Source organism: Styela clava, chromosome 4 (genome assembly GCF_964204865.1).
Source record: "Styela clava chromosome 4, kaStyClav1.hap1.2, whole genome shotgun sequence".
In the NCBI taxonomy this organism is placed as follows: domain Eukaryota; kingdom Metazoa; phylum Chordata; class Ascidiacea; order Stolidobranchia; family Styelidae; genus Styela; species Styela clava.
Genome location: NC_135253.1, coordinates 8,219,679 through 8,242,093, shown reverse-complemented (window position 1 = coordinate 8,242,093; position 22,415 = coordinate 8,219,679). Strand labels below are relative to the sequence as shown.

General features: G+C 30.6%; 2 protein-coding genes across 21 annotated transcripts in view; both read left to right on the top strand.

Annotated features, from left to right (window-relative positions):
- LOC144421892 (uncharacterized) overlaps positions 1 to 1,234 on the top strand; it is a 40,660-nt gene extending 39,426 nt beyond the window's left edge. For all 4 annotated transcript variants that reach the window (XM_078111413.1, XM_078111412.1, XM_078111411.1 and 1 more), the window contains one exon: positions 198 to 1,234. In XM_078111413.1, the coding sequence (XP_077967539.1) occupies positions 198 to 328 (131 nt within the window). In that variant the 3' untranslated portion in view covers positions 329 to 1,234. The remainder of the gene's footprint in view (positions 1 to 197) is intronic.
- Positions 1,235 to 1,247: 13 nt separating this feature from the next.
- On the top strand, positions 1,248 to 22,122 carry LOC120325871 (uncharacterized). 17 transcript variants are annotated; one of them, XM_078111394.1, is made up of 53 exons: positions 1,248 to 2,407; positions 2,476 to 2,525; positions 2,953 to 3,096; positions 3,336 to 3,474; positions 3,706 to 3,776; positions 3,872 to 3,928; positions 4,418 to 4,531; positions 4,817 to 4,948; positions 5,110 to 5,223; positions 6,055 to 6,159; positions 6,410 to 6,523; positions 6,936 to 7,049; positions 7,163 to 7,291; positions 7,638 to 7,751; positions 8,200 to 8,313; positions 8,453 to 8,566; positions 8,916 to 9,029; positions 9,323 to 9,436; positions 9,640 to 9,753; positions 9,859 to 9,972; positions 10,561 to 10,674; positions 10,899 to 11,012; positions 11,111 to 11,224; positions 11,506 to 11,619; positions 11,766 to 11,879; positions 12,298 to 12,411; positions 12,488 to 12,601; positions 13,148 to 13,261; positions 13,421 to 13,534; positions 13,639 to 13,752; positions 14,075 to 14,188; positions 14,259 to 14,372; positions 14,655 to 14,768; positions 14,985 to 15,098; positions 15,168 to 15,281; positions 15,572 to 15,685; positions 15,895 to 16,008; positions 16,090 to 16,203; positions 16,535 to 16,648; positions 16,724 to 16,837; positions 17,192 to 17,305; positions 17,389 to 17,502; positions 17,588 to 17,701; positions 17,795 to 17,908; positions 18,099 to 18,212; positions 18,285 to 18,398; positions 18,536 to 18,649; positions 18,755 to 18,868; positions 19,302 to 19,415; positions 19,529 to 19,642; positions 20,078 to 20,185; positions 20,493 to 20,714; positions 21,263 to 22,122. In XM_078111394.1, the coding sequence occupies exons 1-53, from the start codon at positions 2,127 to 2,129 to the stop codon at positions 21,388 to 21,390; spliced, it is 6,240 nt and encodes a 2,079-aa protein (XP_077967520.1). In that variant the 5' UTR covers positions 1,248 to 2,126; the 3' UTR covers positions 21,391 to 22,122. The 17 variants fall into 17 exon arrangements, 16 of the variants coding, with proteins under 16 accessions (XP_077967520.1, XP_077967526.1, XP_077967521.1 ...); XM_078111400.1 differs by lacking the exon at positions 6,410 to 6,523; XM_078111395.1 differs by lacking the exon at positions 9,640 to 9,753.
- The last annotated feature ends 293 nt before the right edge of the window (positions 22,123 to 22,415 follow it).

The following is a 22,415-nucleotide window of genomic DNA, read 5'->3' as shown; positions in this document are numbered from 1 at the left end:
CGTTAACTTCAATTCATTTATATCAAATTGAAGTATGGATTTTAAAAACATGTCACTGATAATATAAAGAATTACACATCCACTAATCTAATGTATATGAACTATAGCACTTTGTTCATTTCTACATATCACTATTTGAAATAATATTTTGCTTCACATTGTTTTGTTATCAACCAAAAACTTATTTTATCTTACAGCATATAGCAGAGTATCAACGTGGACTTGTTCATCGGAATTTACCTGTGATAGCAGAATAGAGGAGTGTACTGAAGAGGATACTCACAGCGATGTTACCGTCATCAATCGTGCCTTGGAATATCAGCAATGAATTGCGGACATTATTAGCTATGAATTAACTATCAACTATATCGTTACTGCTGCTGACATCCTGACAATACTTTTTGATGTAGTTTAGGAACGAATTGTAAAATTCAAAAACATTTTTAACAAAAAAATTTGTTCCAAGCATAGTTCCACACACCAATATAGAGGATACTGATCTTTGAAGTGCCAAGAGATACTTAAACTATATAGAATTATGGCGATGCATTACGCGCTAGTAGGTACCGATTGGCGCGAGAGTTGACTATGAGATATAGTGAATTCCACATATCTGAAGTAATACTAATGGAATTTAGAAATACGCTCAGATGCATTATGATGCATTGTACACAATACATGGACTTAAATTCTCACAAAAAATAAATACCTAGATAGCATAGCATAGAATATTAAGTTATAACTTGGTAGTTGTAAATGAAACCATAAAAGTAGTGAACATTATTATAAATCGATATAATAAACTATATTTCACCATACTTGTCTGTTAACGACTGGCTAATAAATTAATAAATCGTTTAGTAGTAAAATACTTGTACATTTATTCATGCAGGTATAATTGATTGATTACATGGAAAAAAAATAGGTTGAATGAAACCAGGTTGGTAAAAAGGGTATTATTACTCACCAATCCAAGATTATTACTCAAACATGCTCCCTATTCCTGGTGCCAAACATTATTCGCCATACCTAAATTAGTGTTAATATCTATTTAGGCTGGTTGCGAATTTTGAACTTAAACGAACCTACAACTGCGTGTCCCAGCACTCAATCTATGCGGACGGTTTTTACCCCTCTGTGGCATTGTACCGAGTTCTAAAATTATGATGCGATCCCATTACTCTATTAAAAGTGTTTCCCAATAGTTGAGGACATAAATGGCGAGGTGGAAGTGAAATGATACCAAACGTATTCTCCACCGACTCGCTCGTAAAACATTTTATGAGTAATCATTTATATCTTCCGAGAGAAGTAATTAACAATGACACGCTTCCGTGACGCAATCAATTGCTTCATAAAATGACATTGTGATTTGGGTGTATCGAATAATCGCTATAATGTTTGCTACAATTAATACCCGGCCATATATCCTCGCAGATGTAATGATCTTAAATGAACGTTTACAGTGCACATAAGTGGTGTTAACATTAGTGTTCTTTTGACGCAGTGAGTTTCAACCAGGATTTCGCAAACCCTGGGGTTCCGTTAGCATAGTCCAGGGGTTTCGCAAGTTCAAATCCATTTTCGAGAGTCTGTCTTGTATATTGTTTCGAATGAAATCAGACATGCTAATATGTGTGTTTCAGTAGCGTTCCGCGAAAGCGGGGTTTTGCGTCACACAGTTTTGATTGTCATATTTTATGATAACATATATATAATGATATATTCAAATATACTTCACATATAACCAATAGGACAATGTTTATTCGGGTTTCGCTATGCCACGGCCTTAACGCACTTTTGAGTGGGTCTTCGTCATACTTATGAGTAGATTTCTCTGACCTTGTCGTGAGCCAACTTTTTTATTAGAACGTAGCCGAAAGATTTACTTCGATTTTAGACAGATTTGTTACCAATACCAATCATTTACTTCATCAAACTGAACTTGACAAGAAGTCATTTGAGACTGATATGTCGAATCTCGTTCTCTCCCATTAGAGGTATTTTTATTTCGATGATTGAAGGCAATTACGTACCCGGTAATTAACGATCAGTGGGGCGTGATTTTTGATTGGGAAAATTTACAACTGAATCATATTTTTTTGCTTGTCGTATCCTGCGAGTTCATGATATTCGCAGAAACGATTTTGGGCGCAGTCGTTCTAGCAATACCCCTGTTCGTGTTCAGGCTAAGAAAAGGAAGATTTGCATCGATCATGTCCTATCAGCAATTTGGCAAGCATGAACTTAGCTACTCGAAGAATTCGCAGATACGCATTAAACTGTTAATTTTAGAAATAGTAAGTCTTTTATTCGCTTGTGGTTCGGCGCAGCAATGTAACATAAGATATGGATTACGTGAGCCCTGTGGATCTGGTCATATCACAAGGACAGTTTGTAAATTGAGGTAATGAATTGTAATGTACATAATAAATATCATGGTTTTTGGTTCAATTTGTTGCAATTATATTTTAGTTCTTGCTGTTATGACGAAAAGGAAATAGATCCCGTATGCTACAAAAGAGGTATGTTGATTGATCATGTATGGTGTATGTTGGGATTAATGGGTGAATAATAGAGAATGTAGAACACAGAATGGTTTTTGTTTTACATATATATATGCTTCGCCAGAGATAGCCAATAAAAAGTAAATTTAACGTTTCTAGTATTTCATTCCAGTAGTATTACTCCCGGTTTACCGCAATAAACTTTCTCATTTCTGCTGCATGGTTGACCAGATGTGTTTATTTGAATCAGAGCATGCTATACGATGGCATTTTTGTGTTTATCATAAATAAGGGGAAAATTTGAATTCATGGCACCCCACGTTATCTTTTTCGTTTATCACGCAAAGACGGGTATGGGAATATTCAATTAATTGTTTCATATGCATGAACAAAAATTGTACGATAATTGGATAACAGTTTTTCACACAATATATATGTTTTTAAGTTGAATCAATGTTGATTGAATCACAAGCGATGGATTTGAGTACACGAACTTCGTTAACGAGAACATTAGCAGAAGCATCGCGGTCATCGTTTTATAAACGACTTCGTGGAAATGCCGATCCAGTCAAACTATTATTTACAGGATGTGAGTAATTATTACTTTGTATCATAGTTCTGTCTGAGCTAGTTTGAAAGAGAAAACTTCAATAAATGTGTGACAATTTATTCTCAATTATGTTATGAAGCTGTTTTAGCATAAATAAATTATGTCCGGTCAATACACTAATAATTAACGAAATTTCCCCTTTTGCACTGATGTTGGAAGTAGTTTTGAAGATTCATATGGGAATCTATTTTAATAATATTTTGTAAACTTTATAACAGTTTCCAGACTGAGAGGAGGTGGTGGTTACAAAGTTCTCAGATTTGGTGGAAATTCAGACTATGATGGGTCATTGCTCACAAATCATTGTCATATAAAGAATCTCAACAGAATATGCGGGAATAAACGATATACAACACGGTAATGTATAAAGTTAACACCTTCAGAAAATGCCAATGTCATTCTTTAATCAAATCTCTTGGAATTTCGTACAATACCAAATTACCAACCCCACTAACCTGAAGTATGATATCCAATGTTTTGCGAATTCTCTGTATGTTTTCAAAATAGTAACTTCTGATTTAATTCCATGAAATTGCAGTACATCATGTATATTTTTTTTAATAATTACTTCAATAAACATACTCGTAGGCAAAGTTGTGAAAGATGGAAATGTTGTTGGGATGAAGGAACGTCAGCTTGTTATCAATCTACATACAGAAGTAAGTGGGTGATGTATTTTAATTCGGCTTCACTTTGTTTCAGCCTCCCCAACTGACTTTGATGATTTATGACTAAATTACTATGTATTTTTCAGTTCTCAGATTTCAGAATGAATGTCCTCCTGGATTTTATAGTCCTCCTAAATGTGAAGGTAATGGTAATTCTGTAATTCCATACACTTCTAAATGTTCATATATTTAGTATTGCGAGCTCAAATAGATTGGCTTAGTATAAGTTAGTGTACAATATATAGGATTCGATTTGTGACATAAATCAGTAGAAGCAGATTAGGTTAATCCTGTTTACCAATATATTTGGTCCAAGGTCTCACATTACGATCTACAGCTGCACATTTCACCGGGAATATGTTTTCATTAGTTATCAATGCACGATTTCTGCTTTGTAAAATTTCATCTCACAGTACTGAACTGTGTTTATGATTTTTTTTGGTCTAATGTTCACTGGCATATACTAACTATCTAATGTAAATATTTATATTAGGCCTTTAGCACATTGCATGAAGTTCACTGTCATTAAACTATTCACAATTGGTTGGTATTTTACATTGAGCAGATTTTACGATTTTTATATGCAATCTACTGACTCTGCAGGTTTATAATTTTCAAATATTTCGTTGCAGAAATTGATGAGTGTGCTTCAAGTCCTTGTGAGAATGGAGGAATATGTGAGAATCTGATAAATTCCTATAGATGCAATTGTTCTGGTTCATTTTATGGAGTGAATTGTGAAAAAGGTGAGATAATTTTTCTTTTTTAGCATAGGTTATTTGTTGTTGTGTGCACAATTGAAACTCATGCTTTAGTATACATGAATGATAATGACCTTATTGAGTTTTTCAAAATAATGCATAAAACAAAATTCATAACTGTAAAAGCAGGACCTCAATTAAAGCCAGGTTCAATTTCCAAGTTTGGATTTTATGCAGACCAGAATGAAATTTTAAATGTATAGAAACATTTACACTCTTCAACCTGTATAAACCAAAATATAGAACCTAACTATCTACATTTTTATTTAGCCTATTCTGGCAATGGACAAATAGTACGAAGTTGTCACACAAATCCATGCCACAATGGTGTATGCACAAATAAAGAGTTTGGTTACACCTGTGCTTGCAATGCAGGATATACTGGAACTAACTGTGATAAAGGTTCGACTATTTTATTTTATTTTATCTATCAATTTTATCATTGCTTGCATACTGTGGGATCAGATCTTTGTGAATCTAGGTCATGCTTGCTTAACTTTTTTTAATCGAATCAGACTTATTAATATACTTCAATTAGTTTATTGTCCTTTATTTTCATGCAGATATAGATGAATGTATTTCCAACCCTTGTAGAACTGGAGCAACTTGTATTAACTTAATCAATGATTTTTTGTGTGAATGTCCAACTGGATATTCTGGAAAGCATTGTGATACAGGTACTACTACTATCTTCGATAATGCTTTCTGATAATTTTGTGTTTTTTATCATCTGTAACATATATAGTGGAACATTAGCAACTCAACAATTTGACATATCATGATAAGAATTGAGCCAGTATGGCCCAACTGGTTCAGAAGCCCAACATACACATCATATAATTACCAGGGATGCCTCAATAATTGTTGTGTCACACTTGTCCCACGTATCTCACACTTGTATCACTTCATTCACTTGTCCTACTTTTTCGCTTTTCTTACTTGTCCCACAGGTCTTACTTGTATTAATTATCGCGCTTGTCCCACACTTATATCACTTGTCCCAAATGTGCCATTTGTTCGTAATAAGTGGAACATATGGGACAAATGTTGGACAAGTGTGGGACATGTGGGGCTAGCGGGACACGTTTGACAAGTGTGGATTAAGTGCAAGACAAGTGGTAGATGAGTGGGACAAGTGGGAAGCAGCATTTTTGAGACAATGTGTCATTATTGTGTGAGCGCATAGCTGAAATTCTTTTTGCCACATAAGGTACTCACACAAATGCTGGTCAGTTAGAGCTGCCAACATTGAATAATAACTCGTTTTGTGTTTTCGTACCTGGTCTAGACTGTTAAAATGCTATGATCTATCATATGATTGAGCTGTATCATCATCCATCTTCTCTCCACATTAAATATTGAAACATTACATTATGAAAATTAAGGGTGTTCCTATCCTCCTGTTTAATCAAATTTATTATTATCAATTTATGCCAAAAAATGCAAAAATCAGGGGAATTATTTGACTTGTAACAAAGTGGTATATGACAGATGCTGATTTTTTACAGAAATTGTTGATTGTGCATGTTTGAATGGTGGACAATGCTTAGATTTGGTTGAGGGCTACCAATGTAATTGTACTAAAGGATATCAAGGAATACACTGTGAAACAGGTGACTTTGGAGAACTTTCGGATATATCAATTTTTACAATTATATTCAGTTATTAGAAAGGCTTAGCAGCAATAAAAAGAGGAAATTTTAATATTGAAATGTGTGGAACATAACTATTTCTCTGCTTTTCAGTCTAATTTTATACAAACGATAGGACAATCGCCCCAATTTTCTATTAATTTACCATTGGCAGAATAGTGATGAGGTTATAGTTATAAGCGAAATCAAATTTGAAAAAATTTGTTTTTAGATATTGATGATTGTGCATCTAATCCATGCAAAAATGGTGCTGATTGTGTAGATCTTGTCGATAAATATCAATGTTATTGTCCTGTTGGATTTGAAGGCAAAAATTGTGAAATAGGTATGAAATTGATGATGTTTATTGTTGCTTTTGAATAGTAGTTGAAAGTATAATTTTTTAAACAGTCAGACTCGAGATTTGGAACATATTAGAATAGGACTAAGTTATAGAATGTGATTATAAAGTTTATCTTTGTTTTTTTATGAATTGCCCTTATAATTCAATAAAACTCCATCAAAAGAAACAGAACAATAAATAAACAATCAAATTATTCAATTTATATTTAATTTCAACATCTCATTTCTATTTGTTGGTTATATCTAGAACTTTAACGTTCAGTTGGCCTTTCTATTACTAAGTTTACATTTAAAAAAAAATACTTGTTTTTGCAGTTTTGTTATCAACATTCAAACCACCACCTAATTGTTGATCAGCCTTTTTTAATCTTTTAATCTTTTGTGATTTTTTGTAGATATTGATGATTGTGATCTAAACCCTTGTTTAAATGATGGAACATGCAAAGACCTTATCAATGCATTTTCCTGTGATTGCAAGATTGGTTATAAAGGGAAAAGATGTCAATATGGTATTTATGTAAATTTTGTTGTTTGGGCCTGGTTGGTCAGATTTTATCGAAATATTTGCATTTGTTCAGACTTCTTTCCTATACCCTTGGTTTTAACAAAAATATTTATACAGCTTCAACACTGACAGAGGTTAGATTCTGTAATCCAAATCCCTGTCTACACAATGGCCAATGTATTGAAATGGATAATGGATATACTTGTAAATGTACTGCTGGGTATGAAGGAATAAATTGCAACAGGGGTGAGTTACTTACAATTTCAAAGTATAGAGTATTATAAATTTTCGTTGGTGTTCCATCCATCTTTTTATCATTTTATCTTTTTTTGCTCTAATTGAATCTCAACAAAATTTATTTTGTGTGTTTTATATAATAAAATGTGGATTTCATGGTGTTTCACCCACTACGCTTTGGTCCTAACACGTTGACTAAAACAAAAGATAAATCTTTTGGGTTTGTTTTAGGTAATTGAAAAACTCTATTCTTTGCCCTGAATTTACTAATTTGTTGCTACTTTTGTTAAAAGAATTCTTAATTCATGAGTTATTTTTAGATATTAAAGTTTAATGGAATGATTAAAATGTTCAGAAATCAATAATTGTCTGTCAAATCCATGTGAAAATGATGGTCTTTGTGTAAAATTACCTGGCAAATATAAATGTGTCTGTCCAGCTGGATTTTCAGGAGAGAAATGTCAAACAGGTAATAGTTAGTGTGTGTAAATGTGCTGCGGTATATAAAATATGTTGATGTTGTTTTGTTTACATGAATCATACAGCTATATATTATACCTTGTTGGCATGTTTTTTTTTATAAACATCTTTCTTTAGTCTATATTCTAGTGACAGATAAATGCTTTATGGCAGCCATATTTTCATATAGACTTACTTAATGCCATGGCATGAACAAATATTTTGAAACTATTAATTGTTTTGAAAATTTCGTTGAAATGTCTTCATTTATCTTAAGTTTAAGTATGATCATTTTGTAATTTTAAAATTATTGCCATCAACATACGAGTAAATTATTTCTATGCTTCGAGAGCATAATCACAATATATTATCAAGGCCTTGTTATGTTTATACCTTAATAAGATACTGAATTCTTACAAAGGTACATTATAGAGACATTGACTGACCATTTTGTTTAGATGAGAATGATTGCTCCTCAAATCCTTGCCATAATGAAGGAATATGTGTTGATCAGATTGCTGGTTATAAATGTACTTGTCCAAAGGGATTTACTGGGAACACTTGTTTCATTGGTATGCATCAAGCCTATTTTTTTTTTTAATTTATAACTTGTTAGCTTGTAAGCCAAGACATAGTCATAATAATGCTTTAATGTAATATGTAAAAAAAGGTTTAAATGACTTTTTCAAATATCATATTGTTGTTTTTCAGATATTAATGATTGTCATTCAAATCCTTGCCAAAATGATGGTTTATGTGTTGATCTCATCAATGGGTATAAATGTTCCTGTCCAAGTGGTTTTACAGGAATAGATTGTGAACAAGGTATTTGCCAGAGGAATCTTTGTAGTTATCATACTGATTACACAATAAGTTTTCACATAGTGTTTATTGAAGAATAAAAAAGTGATATTTTTATTCACACATTGTTCCAGGGTATTATAACTATGAATGGAATTCAAATTGGATGGTATTTTACATGTACTACTTTTTGCTTAGATATCATAGAGTAATCGGTGGCTGAATTTATATCTACTTTCTTAGATTGTGTCTAAAGTCTATAGCAAGCATGATTAATCAATTTGCCCACTGTTATATGTCATATTGTAACATCTATGTCTTTTATGCTATTGGAAAGTTGTTTAATAATTTATGATCATCTTTCTGTTGCCAGATGTAAATGAATGTTTATCAGAACCATGTCAGAATGATGGTCTTTGCCTAAATTTGGTAAATGAATATGACTGTATTTGTTCCTCTGGATTTACTGGAAAAAATTGTGATGCAGGTTTGTTCATGTTTTGCATTTACTTAATCTATTGTATGATTTTTATTTCGATGCAACCCAGAAAATTTGATTTGCAAAACACACACACATAATATGGTTTTTATCAAATGTTTTCTTAATATTGTGAATTTTTTGATGTCTATAATTGTGAGATTTTTGAATACTTTAATTTATCAAATACTGTGTTTAATTTTGAAACATAAGATCATTATTTATTCATATTAGAAATTAAGACATGTTATTTTTTACCGAGTATGCAAACAAAATTTTGCTAGTTTGGTTCTATTTTTCAGATATCAATGATTGTGCTCCTGATCCATGTAAAAATGGTGGAATTTGTGAGGATTTAAAACAACATTACATTTGCAACTGTGTTGATGGATTTACAGGACAAAATTGTGAGACTGGTGAGTGATTCATTCTACTGAGTTTTAGCATAACAATACTGTGCTTGTCTTCAAAGTAACTGGCAAAATTTAGATGACAAAAGTCTTAGCTGATTACATCTTTCGCTATGTTTTGTATGGTTGTAATAAACTTTTTGGCTTAGTTATCCAAATTGTAAAACAGCAATAAGGAAAACTATAGACTCTACTTCTAACCGTTTTAGATATCAATGATTGTTTTTTGAATGTATGTCAAAATGGTGGGATATGTACTGATCAGATTTCTGGCTTCAAATGTACTTGTCCCATTGGATTCACTGGAGTGGTTTGTGAAATAGGTGAAACATTTCATATATTTGATCTTCCAGTTTGGATTCAATATTGTCGTTATAGTTCATAGTAAGGATAAATTTGTAAATATCTTCTTAATCTATTTTATTCAGATTTTAACGATTGCTCTTCCAGTCCTTGTAAAAACGAAGGATTATGCGTTGATCAAGTGGCAAGTTACGAATGTGTTTGTATAAATGGTTTCACGGGATTAAACTGTGAACAAGGTAGTAGTTTAAATTGTATGATTCTAGAATGTTAAATAGTCATTTTTAGAAAAATATCATATCTTAATCTTTGATATTTTTGAATAATAATTTGAAACTAACATCTTGCGACATTACATTAAGTTATATTGAGCTATCATATGTTCTTGTATATAATTTGGATATGATAAAAAGACTCACCATTTCATTTATTGACAAGTTGTAGGTCATTATTTGATAGCCATACTGGAGCTTGAAATAAAATTGATGCAAATCAGCTATATTGAAAAAGTTTAAATAAGTTTGATGTTAACTGGTTTAAGGTGTAAAAAAAGAACAGTTGTCCAATTTTAATTGAAGCATGTATGAATTTGTATTCAGTTGCACAGTTATAAAATTTAGCAAGGTTTCATGCAACAACTGTTCTAATATATTCTGTATGAAAATATTTGTGTTTTTCATCCATGCAATAAAAGTTGTGTCTTGATGAAATTAATTATGTTCTAAAAAAACATTCACAAGGAGAATTGAAGACAGATGCATATATTGGGATATACAAGCTATATTTGATTTACTCACAACAAAAATCAAAAATATTTTTTTGTTTAGATATTGACGATTGTTTTATGAATCCCTGTGAAAATGGTGGAATATGTGTTGATCAAGTAAACAGTTTCAAATGTGTTTGCCAAAATGGATTCACAGGGCAAAGTTGTGAACAAGGTATCAGATGATGCTAAATATAAATTTCTGAATATTTTATAATAGACTTCGATATATCTTAATTGCTCGTCCAAATTAAGTGAATAGAGGTTAAATTTTGATACAATGTAAAGTAGCAATTTAAATCAAACAATAAAAAGTCAGCTAAGATATGACTGAAATTGAAATTTGTAAAAATATAGGTGTGCAGATAGATATACCTTAAATATACCGATATAATGCAGATGTAAATGATTGTCTTGTTAATCCTTGCCAAAACAATGGATTGTGCGTTGATGAGATCGCTGGATATAAATGCATATGTCAGAGTGGATATTCTGGATCAGATTGCGAGATTGGTAAGCTTTTTATAAAAAAAATTCTGGGTAAAACTTGTATTTAAATATTCAATATTCTGCATGCATCAAATAGTATTTCAAAAAACTATTATCTTTAGATATTGATAATTGCTCATCTGATCCATGTAAGAATGGAGGACTATGTGTTGATCAAGTCGATGGGTATGAATGTATTTGTCTAGATGGTTTTACAGGCAACAATTGTATAAACGGTAATGCTCAATTAGAATTGACTTTTTTGTTCTCTATTTGTTTCTTTTGTGCTACATTTGTTTAGATGTGTGTAATGATTTATATAGATAAAATGCTTCCATTCAGGTAGTATTTATAGATAAATCTGATCAATCAAGTACACTATTTTAAAAAACAATTTCATAATCTCAGTGCAATTTACAATTTATATGAGAATGCTATGGGGTACACAAAAAAGATTGAATTCACCTCATAATTCACTAATCACTAATCTTTAAACTTGCAAATGGATATTTTTCAGATATTGATGACTGCAACCCAAATTCTTGCTGGATTAGCACAAAGTGTATCGACCTGTTCAAAGATTATAGGTGTGAATGTATAGAAGGATATGAGGGAAAGAATTGTGAAATTGGTCAGTTTGAATTTCAAATAAACAATTTTATTAAAATCTAAATTATAAAAATAAACACAACAAAAAAAAGCATAAATTTTGGTTTTTATTCTGGTCAGTATTGGTATTCGTTCAGATTGGTTTCATTGAGCTGTTTGACTTTTCAGATATCAATGAATGTCTTTCAAATCCTTGTGAAAATGAAGGGAGTTGTGTGGATTTTATTAATGAATATCAATGCGTTTGTCCTCTTGGATTTGAAGGAAAGAACTGTGAAATAAGTAAAATTCAAATATTGATATGTTTAAATCTGTTATCTGCTATAGCTGCTTCATTATCTATTTGAGATTTTCAGTTAATAATATGCGAAAATGCATATTTTAAATGGTTGTGATATTTCTCAATCATTGAATAGCTCAAGAAACAAAAATAGGTTAGAATTGGACTTGTATATATCTGTAATATGGTAATACGAAGTTTCATGCATTGTGAATTAAGTTGCGTTTCCTTAATGTAAATGTGAAATAAACTAAATATGTTTTCAAAATCAGGCTTCAAAATTGTCATTAGAACTTAATATCGATTTTATCAATCTATAACCAATTTTTATACAAAATATTTCTTCCCTGTTTGATTTTTCCACTCTATAAAAAAGAGAGGAATTTATATACATACAAGATAATTTATTAACATTTACAGACACAGATGATTGCTTATCAGATCCGTGTATGAATAAAGGAACTTGCGTGGATTTGATAAATGGCTTCTCTTGTTCATGTATGGAAGGCTATACAGGACATAGATGCTTAATAAGTAAGAATTGTGTTTTTATTTATTTATTTTTTTTTCAAAATTGAAATGTTTTAACTCTATTATTTATTGTTTTCAGACTTTGATGAATGTTCTTCTTCACCTTGTAAAAATGAAGGAACTTGTATTGATAAAATAAATGGATTTAATTGTCAATGTGTGAAAGGTTTTATTGGAAGTCAGTGTGAAGAAGGTAATTTAATATTGTAGTGTTTTCTTATGGATTGTAGCATATGTAATATTTATTGTTTAATACTATGTAGCAGTAGTTATTAATAAATTTCTAACTAATCTTTTTTGTATCAAAATTATTTAAACTTTTTACCTTCATATTTTTTGTTTTTGAATTATAATATACCGGTAATTATAGTAGCATAGAGTGAGTAACTCTGAATCACTTTTGCGATATGATGACAATTAGTTTTAATAGCATTAACATTTTTACATCAAATGTCATTAACATTGTTAGATTTAAAAAAAAGTTGTATAAATAATGTTGTATATATAATGAGCTATTTCATAGTTGTTGAGTTTCATGCTACAAACGTTCCTATGTATGATTGATTTGGATTAACAGAACAAAAATGCCTCCTGAAATACATCATTTTCGATCTTATATGAGAATAACAATGGTGGGGTGGGTGACCATACCTTGTATAAATGAATTTAAATCCTTAACATATAACTAACATACACTGAAATTTGAATATGGATAAACTGAAATTTTGGATTTGCGTAGATATCAATGATTGTGATCTTCAACCATGTGAACATGGAGGTAGTTGTATTGATAAAGTGAATGGATTTATTTGTCAATGTATAGAAGGATTTACTGGAATGAAGTGTGAAATTGGTATGTTTTCCTAACTGAGTTTATATGATGTTTGTTAGGTTGAAGAATGAATCAACTGACAGGGTCATGATCTAACATTGCTAGTCTCTGATAAATATGAAAGTAATGAATATTACAGAAATTGTAGATTCACAATGTTTTTAATATTTTGTATTTTAGATATTAATGAATGTCAGTCTGGACCTTGCTTACATGATGGAAAATGTATCGACAAGATAAACAGTTATGAGTGTGTGTGCATGGGTGGATTCTCAGGAGACCAATGCCAGATGAGTAAGAATATTTTCATATACTTTTTCCTACTTTTCAAACAAACGTCTCGTATGTGTAAACCTATTTTTCTACCCTATATATGAATTACATTTTTTTTATATCAGATATCAATGAATGCTCTAGTTCACCTTGTTTAAATGGAGGTATTTGCATTGATGAAATCAATCATTTTATTTGTGACTGCCCAGTTGGATTTACTGGGAAGCAATGTGATACAGGTAAGATTTTTATATGTATTTATTTAAATTTTATTTATTTTTGTATGTAAATTTTATGTATTTAATTTAATATTATACAATTCTGTAAATGTACTTTAATAAAACATATCTTAAATCTCTCATTGAAAACTCAATCACTAATGAAACCAACTAGAACTATGCTTTATAAATGTTTCATATCATACATTGCAGCATCTTTAAACACATTTATTGTAGATAAGATTTATATTGTTCTTTCTATATAATTAAGACAAATAAGAAGATCATGTTTGTTTCACTAATGCGTGAAAGTAAAATTTAAATTTTTTTCTTTGTTTCTTAGATATAAATGATTGCCAGCCAAATCCATGTAAAAACAAAGGGATCTGCAACGATTTAGTGAATGGATACCAATGCACATGCTCAAACGGTTTTACTGGAAATAAATGTGAAAATGGTGAGCTTACAAAAAACATGAAATAAAATTTATACAAATAAAATTTACATTTACATTTTACTGACTTCAGATATTAATGAATGTGGTTCTTTACCTTGTGCTAACGGAGCATCCTGTGTTGATGTTGTAAATGGATACTCGTGTCACTGTTTGCTGGGATTCACTGGAATTCATTGTGAAATAGGTAAATACGCTTTAGAAACTCAATAATAAATTTAATTACACGGAACACACTAGTGTTATATTTCTTGCATGTTTTAGAAATAAGACTGAGTGCATTTGGTACTGACATCTTGTAGAAATTGAGAAACATGCTTTGATAAAGTTAATGGATTTAATTGTCAGTGTTCATTAGGATATACTGGAAAGTATTGTGAAATAAGTAAATAAATTATCAGTATTATTTTTGAAGTTCTGCCCAAAAGGAAATAGTTTTCTAATCTTCTTTTTATTCTTTTGCTTCAAGATATAAATGAATGTGAATCATTACCTTGTAACAATGGAGGAACTTGTATTGACAAAGTTGATAATTATCATTGTGAATGTCTACCAGGATTTACAGGGAGACAGTGTGGAGCTGGTAACCAATATCTTTTTGTGTGACCAGAATGTTACTAAGTTTAGTGCGAAACAGATAATTTGCTAAATATTTTTCATAAAGTGAAGCAGTAGTTGTTTATTTAACGTAATAGTTTTATTTATATATGAAATTGTTCTCCTTTAATAGTCTTATTAACAAATACATAGGAAAACAAAATTTAAATGTTTGTAATTTTTCTATTCTCATTTTTCTCAGATATGAATGATTGCCAGCTAAATCCATGTAAAAACAAGGGGATCTGCAATGATTTAGTAAATGGATATCAATGCACATGTTCGAACGGTTTTACTGGAAATGAATGTGAAATTGGTAAGCTAACAGATACAAGAAATAAAAGTTATACAAATAAAATTTACATTTATATTTTATTGATTTCAGATATTAATGAATGTAGTTCTTCTCCTTGTATAAATGGAGCAACTTGTGTTGGTGCTGTATATGGATATTCATGTCACTGTTTGCCTGGATTTGCTGGAATTCATTGTGAAATAGGTAAAAAAGCTGGAAAAGCTCAATAATAAATTTAATTACATGGAACACACTTGTGTTCTATTTCTTGCATGTTCAAGACTGTATACATCATTTGGCAATGAGTAGTTATTTTGTTTTTAGCATTTGAACCTTTATTCGGGTAAATCTTTGTAATAAGTTTTTTAATAATTAATTTAAATTCAAAGCAAAAGTTTGAATTGAATACATCAGTCAATGGATCTGGAATAACTACACTGCTTTTTCAGTTAACTACTGTGTATGATAAATTCTAGCTATACTTTTACTTCCAGATATAGATGAATGTGAATCATCACCTTGCAATAATGAAGGTACTTGTATCAATAAAGTTGATGATTATCATTGTGAATGTCTACCTGGATTCACAGGAAAACAATGTGAAACTGGTAACTATATCTCTTTTTGTGTGACTAGAACATTCAAAAACAGATATTGGAAAAGTTTATACACATCAAAGCAAGCAGTATTTTGTACATAATTCTATATTATACTTATGAAACTATACTTATGAATTAGTTTTATTAACAAATGTGTGGGAAAGGAAGTACCAAAATGAAAATATTTATATTTTATTAAAATATTTTCTCTTTTCCAGACATAAATGAATGTCAGTCAAATCCATGTAAAAATGAAGCGATCTGCTATGATAAAGTAAATGGATATCAATGTACATGTTCAAATGGTTTTACTGGAAATGGGTGTGAAATTGGTGAGCAAATAAATTCATGAAATAGTATATATACCCATATAATCAAGATTTAAGCACATATTTTATTTTTCTTGATTTCAGATATTAATGAATGCAGTTCTTCACCTTGTACAAATGGAGCAATTTGTGTCGATGGTGTAAATGGATATTTATGTAACTGTTTGTCGGGATTCACTGGAGTTCAATGTGAAATAGGTGAAAAAAATGAGAAGCATTAAATATTGAGTATTTCGTCTTAGCATTTGTACTTTTTTTGGTAACTGTTTATAATAATTTATTCTGGAAATGAATTTCGGGTCAATGTAATGGTTAGAGAAAACATCATTTTCAATGAGAAAATTTTCACTGAAAATGATTAATTTTTAAAGAATAATGAGAGCCGCAGAAAGGATAGTTGAGAGCAACATGCGACTCTGAGAGCCCCAGTTGAGAATCACTGTTATTAGGATTATTGAATATTATGAGCTAGTGTAGTAGTATTATAAAATGTACATAACACATAATTATCTAAAAATGTCTGTTTTAGATATAAATGATTGTCAACTAAATCCGTGCAAAAATTCTGGAATATGTAAGGATCTAGTAAATGGATACCAATGTCAATGCAAAGCAGGTTTAACTGGCAGACATTGTGATATAGGTAGCTATGTTATTTCATTGTTGCCTACAGGGATTGAGGAATTATTCACTGTTAATGTTAATCGTTTCCTTTCAGATATAGATGATTGCCTTTTAGTACCTTGTAAAAATAATGGAATTTGTACTGATGATGTTAAGGGATATATTTGTCAATGTATCAATGGGTTTACTGGATACCAGTGTGAAACTGGTAAATATATTTGTGAATAGTTATACATAATGTAGAAAAAGAATGAAAATAAGAAGTAAATAAATAATATATATATATATACATGTAAAACTAAGATCTCAATGTCTGTAAAATAATTTTTGTTGATTGTGCTTTGAATCGATGCAAGAATGAAGGTTTTTGTATGGACAAAGTAAATGCATATAAATGTCAATGTCTAGATGGGTTTACTGGATTACATTGTGAAACAGGTAGATTATTGCATTCATTTACAATACCAAAACTCAAAAGAACCCAGGGAATCAAAACTTATATCCATAGTTTGAGTTATTGATTTTTGTCTCCACTCCTTATCAGCTTAGTTCTTATTCATAGATGTGGATGAATGTGCTTCATCACCATGTATAAATGGAGGAATTTGTGTTGATGAAGTCAATGAGTATATCTGTGAATGTATGTCAGGCTATACTGGACAACGATGCCAAATAGGTTTGCTCTTAAACTCTATTCATGATTAATTCTGATCTTTGTGTTTATCTATTTTTTGAAACTTACAATAAACCTTTTTGCAGATATTGATGATTGTGGTTTGAATCCATGCCTAAATGGAGGCCTATGTATTGATAAAGTGAATGCTTATGAATGTCAATGTCTTGATGGGTTTACAGGAATAAGTTGTGAAACAGGTAAAATCAATTTGTATGCTCGATTTTTGGTGCTTTTCCTTATATTGCAACAAATGCAATTAACGAATACTCAATTATTCTGCAGAAATTGATGAATGTGCAAACAACCCATGCTCAAATGATGCAAAATGCATTGATTTAATTGGTGATTTTAAATGTGATTGCAAAGCGGGATTCGCAGGAATTTTATGTGAAATAGGTAAACTTTTGAAATCTAAATTTTTCGATAGAGTTTTTCATACTTTTCATGTCAATTATTGTCGTATTTACACAATAATATGCTATTGTTTAGATATTAATGATTGTATTGACAATATATGTTTGAATGAAGGAAAGTGTATTGATATGTTGAACAATTTCAAATGTGATTGCAAACCTGGATTTACTGGTGATTTATGTGAAACAGGTGAATCTTTTTCTGTGTTAGTTTTTCACTTCCTCTCATTTGATGACATATGTGAGACACTTGATTTCGTGCACTGCCTCGTAAAACAATAGCAAGATAACCATCTTTTTCTCATCTTTTGCTATCTTTGCTAATCATCTCATATTTTGAAATCATTGTAAGTGAATTCCTATTTAACATTTTTATTCAGATATTGATGATTGTCAGGAAAATAGATGCTTCAATGCTGGACAATGTATTGACATGATCAACAATTTCGAATGTGACTGCAGACCTGGGTACACTGGCACATTGTGTGAAATAGGTAAAAACTGAAATTGGTTTTAAACACATTCCAATTTAGTTTGAAGTTTTAAAATTATTACCTTGTTTGCAGATATTGATGATTGTGCTTTGAATCCGTGCAAGAATGAAGGTTTCTGTATAGACAAAGAAAATGCATATGAATGCCAATGTCTGGATGGATTTACTGGATTATATTGTGAAATTGGTAAAGTGGATTGTTGCATTAGTATATAAGACAAACAAACTGAAAGAACCTTTGTAAATTATAATCATAAACTGAATTATTGTTTTTTGTCCTCCAATCTATTCTCTACCCCTATTCAGTTTGATTTTTAATCTTAGATGTAAATGAATGTGCTTCATCACCATGTATAAATGGAGGTATTTGTGTTAATGATGTCAATGAATATATCTGTGAATGCATGTCAGGATACACCGGAGAACAATGCCAAATAGGTTTGCTCTAAAATATTATTTCTTCATCATTATGTTTTGTCTTTATGCTGATTACTTATATATAGATTGCTTCTAAATTTTAATTTATATTATGGCTATTTTTAGATATTGATGACTGTGCTGGAAATCAGTGTTTAAATGATGGGCAGTGTATTGATCTAATTGGAGGTTATAAATGTGACTGCAAAGCTGGATTTGCTGGTGCAGTATGTGAGACTGGTAAGTGGACGAAATTTTGACTCCCCAAATTGTCTTTATACTAGAGCATTTTTTTGAATATGATATTTAATAATATTAATCAAAGCTTTAACCCTTTGAACAAATTAATTATACAACATTGTAAGCACAACATTATTTTTGTTGATGGCAGATTTTAGGATAATTTTATTTTAATTATTTCTTTTTTGATGAATTTTGGCCTATGTTAATGGTTCAGTAATATTTAAAATCTTATTCAATGCTGCAAGTGTTTTTAGCTCAAATTTTTATTAGAAGTTCCTTGTTTTATGTATTCATCTTGACATAAAGTTTGCTTCAATTGCCTTCTTTATATCCAAGAAATAATTTGTGGCAAGTGGTGCATATTTTTACCATTTAACTATTTTTAACTATTTACTAACCTAATAAAATTTTATATGATATTCATATTTAGATATAAATGAATGTGCTTCTGGTCCTTGTGAAAATGGCGGCAGGTGTTTGGATCTCGTGAATTCATATTCATGTGAATGTTCAGAAGGATTTACAGGAGCACAATGTGAAATAGGTGAAGAATATTGTTAAATAAATTGGAAAACCATCATGCTTTCTATTGAATATATGGAAATTGATTTAATGCAAATTTTTATCAATTCTTTTTTATTTAATTTTGTTTTTTAGATGTAGATGATTGCATTAATGATCTGTGTTTGAACGATGGGAAATGTGTTGATTTGGTTAATAAATTTCAATGTCATTGCAAACCTGGATTTACAGGCGTATTATGTGAAACTGGTAATTCATAATGTTTCAGCCTAAATATGGCTAATTAGGTAATTTAGAGAGCTGGTCTGATTATGCTACAGGGATCAGGTAAGAAAGGAAGGAACTCCGGTCAATCAATTCCAGTATATGGTTTGTTATCTCGAAGGGTGTAAAAATGTTAATAATGAAAATTTTATTTTAAAAATGCTCTGGTTCACATAAATTTGCAACTTTCTGTGTGTAAGTAAGAGCCTGCAGTTTCTGATGGAATTTTAGAATTAGATGGAATGGAATTTTACAATTAGACACAGCTATAAGGACTTTCTAGTTTTAATAAGATCTTGGGCTTAAAATTCTCTGCCTCCTTTTAGCTCCATCTTTTAAATCAATGAACTATTCAAATTATTGTACTAATAATAGTTATAATTTGTGGTATGATTACAATTTTCAATATTTTATTCTTAGATATTGATGAATGTACGGAGTTAAAGCACAATTGCTTGGTTTGTTCTAATACATATGGAAGTTTTATCTGTGAGTGCGAGTTTGGATTACAAGAGGGTGATCTTTGTGGTAAGTATATAATATTTGTAAGGTTAACTAACAGAATTATAACATGCACAATAGCAACAAAAAAATCGAAATGTAAGAAAGTGTATCACAGTTCTGAACATCAGATTCAGTCATCGATCCAATTTATTCCTAATCTTATTTTTTTCCCAGTCACAAGCCTTATCGTAGTTATATTATTAAACTAATATTAATTTGGCTTGTGATGATACGGCATAGAGGAAGGGATTATTTGCGCTAATTTAGATTAAAAACAGATTTGTTTTCTAGTAAAAATTCTCATTTGAACGTTGCTTTATTTCCATTTTAGAATGGAATGTCTTTTCTGATGGAGTCGACACAAGGACATATCAATTATCTGGTATGCTTGTTTCAAGCTTTACTGAAGCTGAAAACTTGTGCAAAGAGATTGATCCTACTGGACGCCTGGCAATAATTCCAGAAAAATTTATTGAACAATTGGGCTCTAGAATTTCAGATATTCATACAACATTTTCTTCTATACAAATATGGGCAAAAACTGAAGAGTTAGGCAAGTTTGCAGGCTCAGCTAAACGTTTTGTGTGTTTATTAAATCAATTAAACGTTATAGTTATTTTTACTTTCTTCTAATTTTCAATAATTTCATATATTCGTATACTGTAATTTTTGCTAGCGTGCAGTCAATTTGAACTTTTTGAATGACTGGATCTGCATGACATTCTCAATTTATTACACTCGGAGTAGTTGGATTTGACTGACTGACTAGACAGGGTAATAAGACTAAGTTATTACGCTCACAGTGTCTAAATGTTTTAATTACTAACTCAAACTGGTCATGTGGATAATTCATCTCTAATTCTCAAAAATCATGGACAATAACTTGGCTCAACACTAAAATAGATATCTAAGTTGAGAACTACAAGTCATGCTGGGTTATTTGGTTTTGTATAATATTACCTTACTTGAATTACCATGTTACCAACTGTAAGTACATTAAAGATAAATAATCAATAATAGTTTTACTTCAAGTCATATATATTTTACATATACAGTATTATTATGTATACAACCATTAATTTATTTTTATATTTCTCTCAGGATGCACACAAATAAGCTTGATCGACAGAACAACGACAACATGGGTACCAGTTTCATGCGACACAATAGGAATCAAATCTAGGATTTTATGTGAAAGAACCCCATCTACTGGTGGATTGTGGATATAGAATAAAATGATATATGAAAGTTCATCTTTGCAATCACCCAGTATCACTTCTAGTCAACGCTAACTCAAATGTTATTAAATATAAACAGAGAGCTTTTGATTTTTCATGTTAATTTTTATTAAATTTTTTTTAGAAATTATTTATATGTATGTTATCTGAAAAATGGTTCCATATTTATTTATATACTTCCTGTGTTTTGTGTATATTTGCTTCTGTAAATGCATTAATTTGTAATGGTATTTGTGCTATCTCTGTACTATCTTGTTTTTCGTGTAATTCACTTACAATGATACAAAAATAATATAGGTGTGATAATGAGTTTCAAACATCATATATATATAATGATGTAAAATATAGTAATTTAGTTTATCATGATTTACAAGCTTCCATTATTGAAATGCCTGAAAATTTCATCAAGGCGTGCAGTTTTACTTTTCTATCGCTCCATGCTCCACATAAAAAATCATATGCAACTTGAAAAACACTAAATGTTTGTTTACGACAACTTGCGAATCCAAACTCCCGGTTCAATTCAGACACCAATCGCTTTTTTAACATGTGATGATTCATTGGTATGATCCATACTGCGGGTTATTCATCCATGCACGATAAAATTCCGTCAGTTTTAGAAATCAATGTTTATCAGAAACTGAACATTGTCAACGAACATTTTCGTAATTACAATAAAATACGCTGATTAAATATTGAAATAAATTAATGCGTGAATCATAAGGCAATTTTTATATATGTTATGCTTCGGTCTTCAAGAACAAACACGAACTTCAGATAAACAAATAGTAGATATATACAGATTAGCTTTTCCGTGCTCCTGTAGACAGATTTCAAAGTATCTGTTACTTATGTAATTATGTCACACTTCTGGGATTGAAGTCTGTTTAGTAATATAAGTTCCGAATGTGCATTTCGACTTCGGCCTTGTTGCGTTTCACTTTTTTTAGTATAATGTATATATATGCATAATAGACTTATGCGAATCAACATTTCCAGTAAAACCACGAAAATAC

Bases quoted from the DNA above. Each gene is read 5' to 3' on its own strand.
- LOC120325871 (XM_078111394.1), top strand. From the start codon at position 2,127: ATGATATTCGCAGAAACGATTTTGGGCGCAGTCGTTCTAGCAATACCC. The intron at 6,160-6,409 runs GTGACTTTGGAG...ATTTGTTTTTAG, and splicing joins AGGAATACACTGTGAAACAG to ATATTGATGATTGTGCATCT. The intron at 15,282-15,571 runs GTAAAAAAGCTG...TTTTACTTCCAG, and splicing joins TGGAATTCATTGTGAAATAG to ATATAGATGAATGTGAATCA.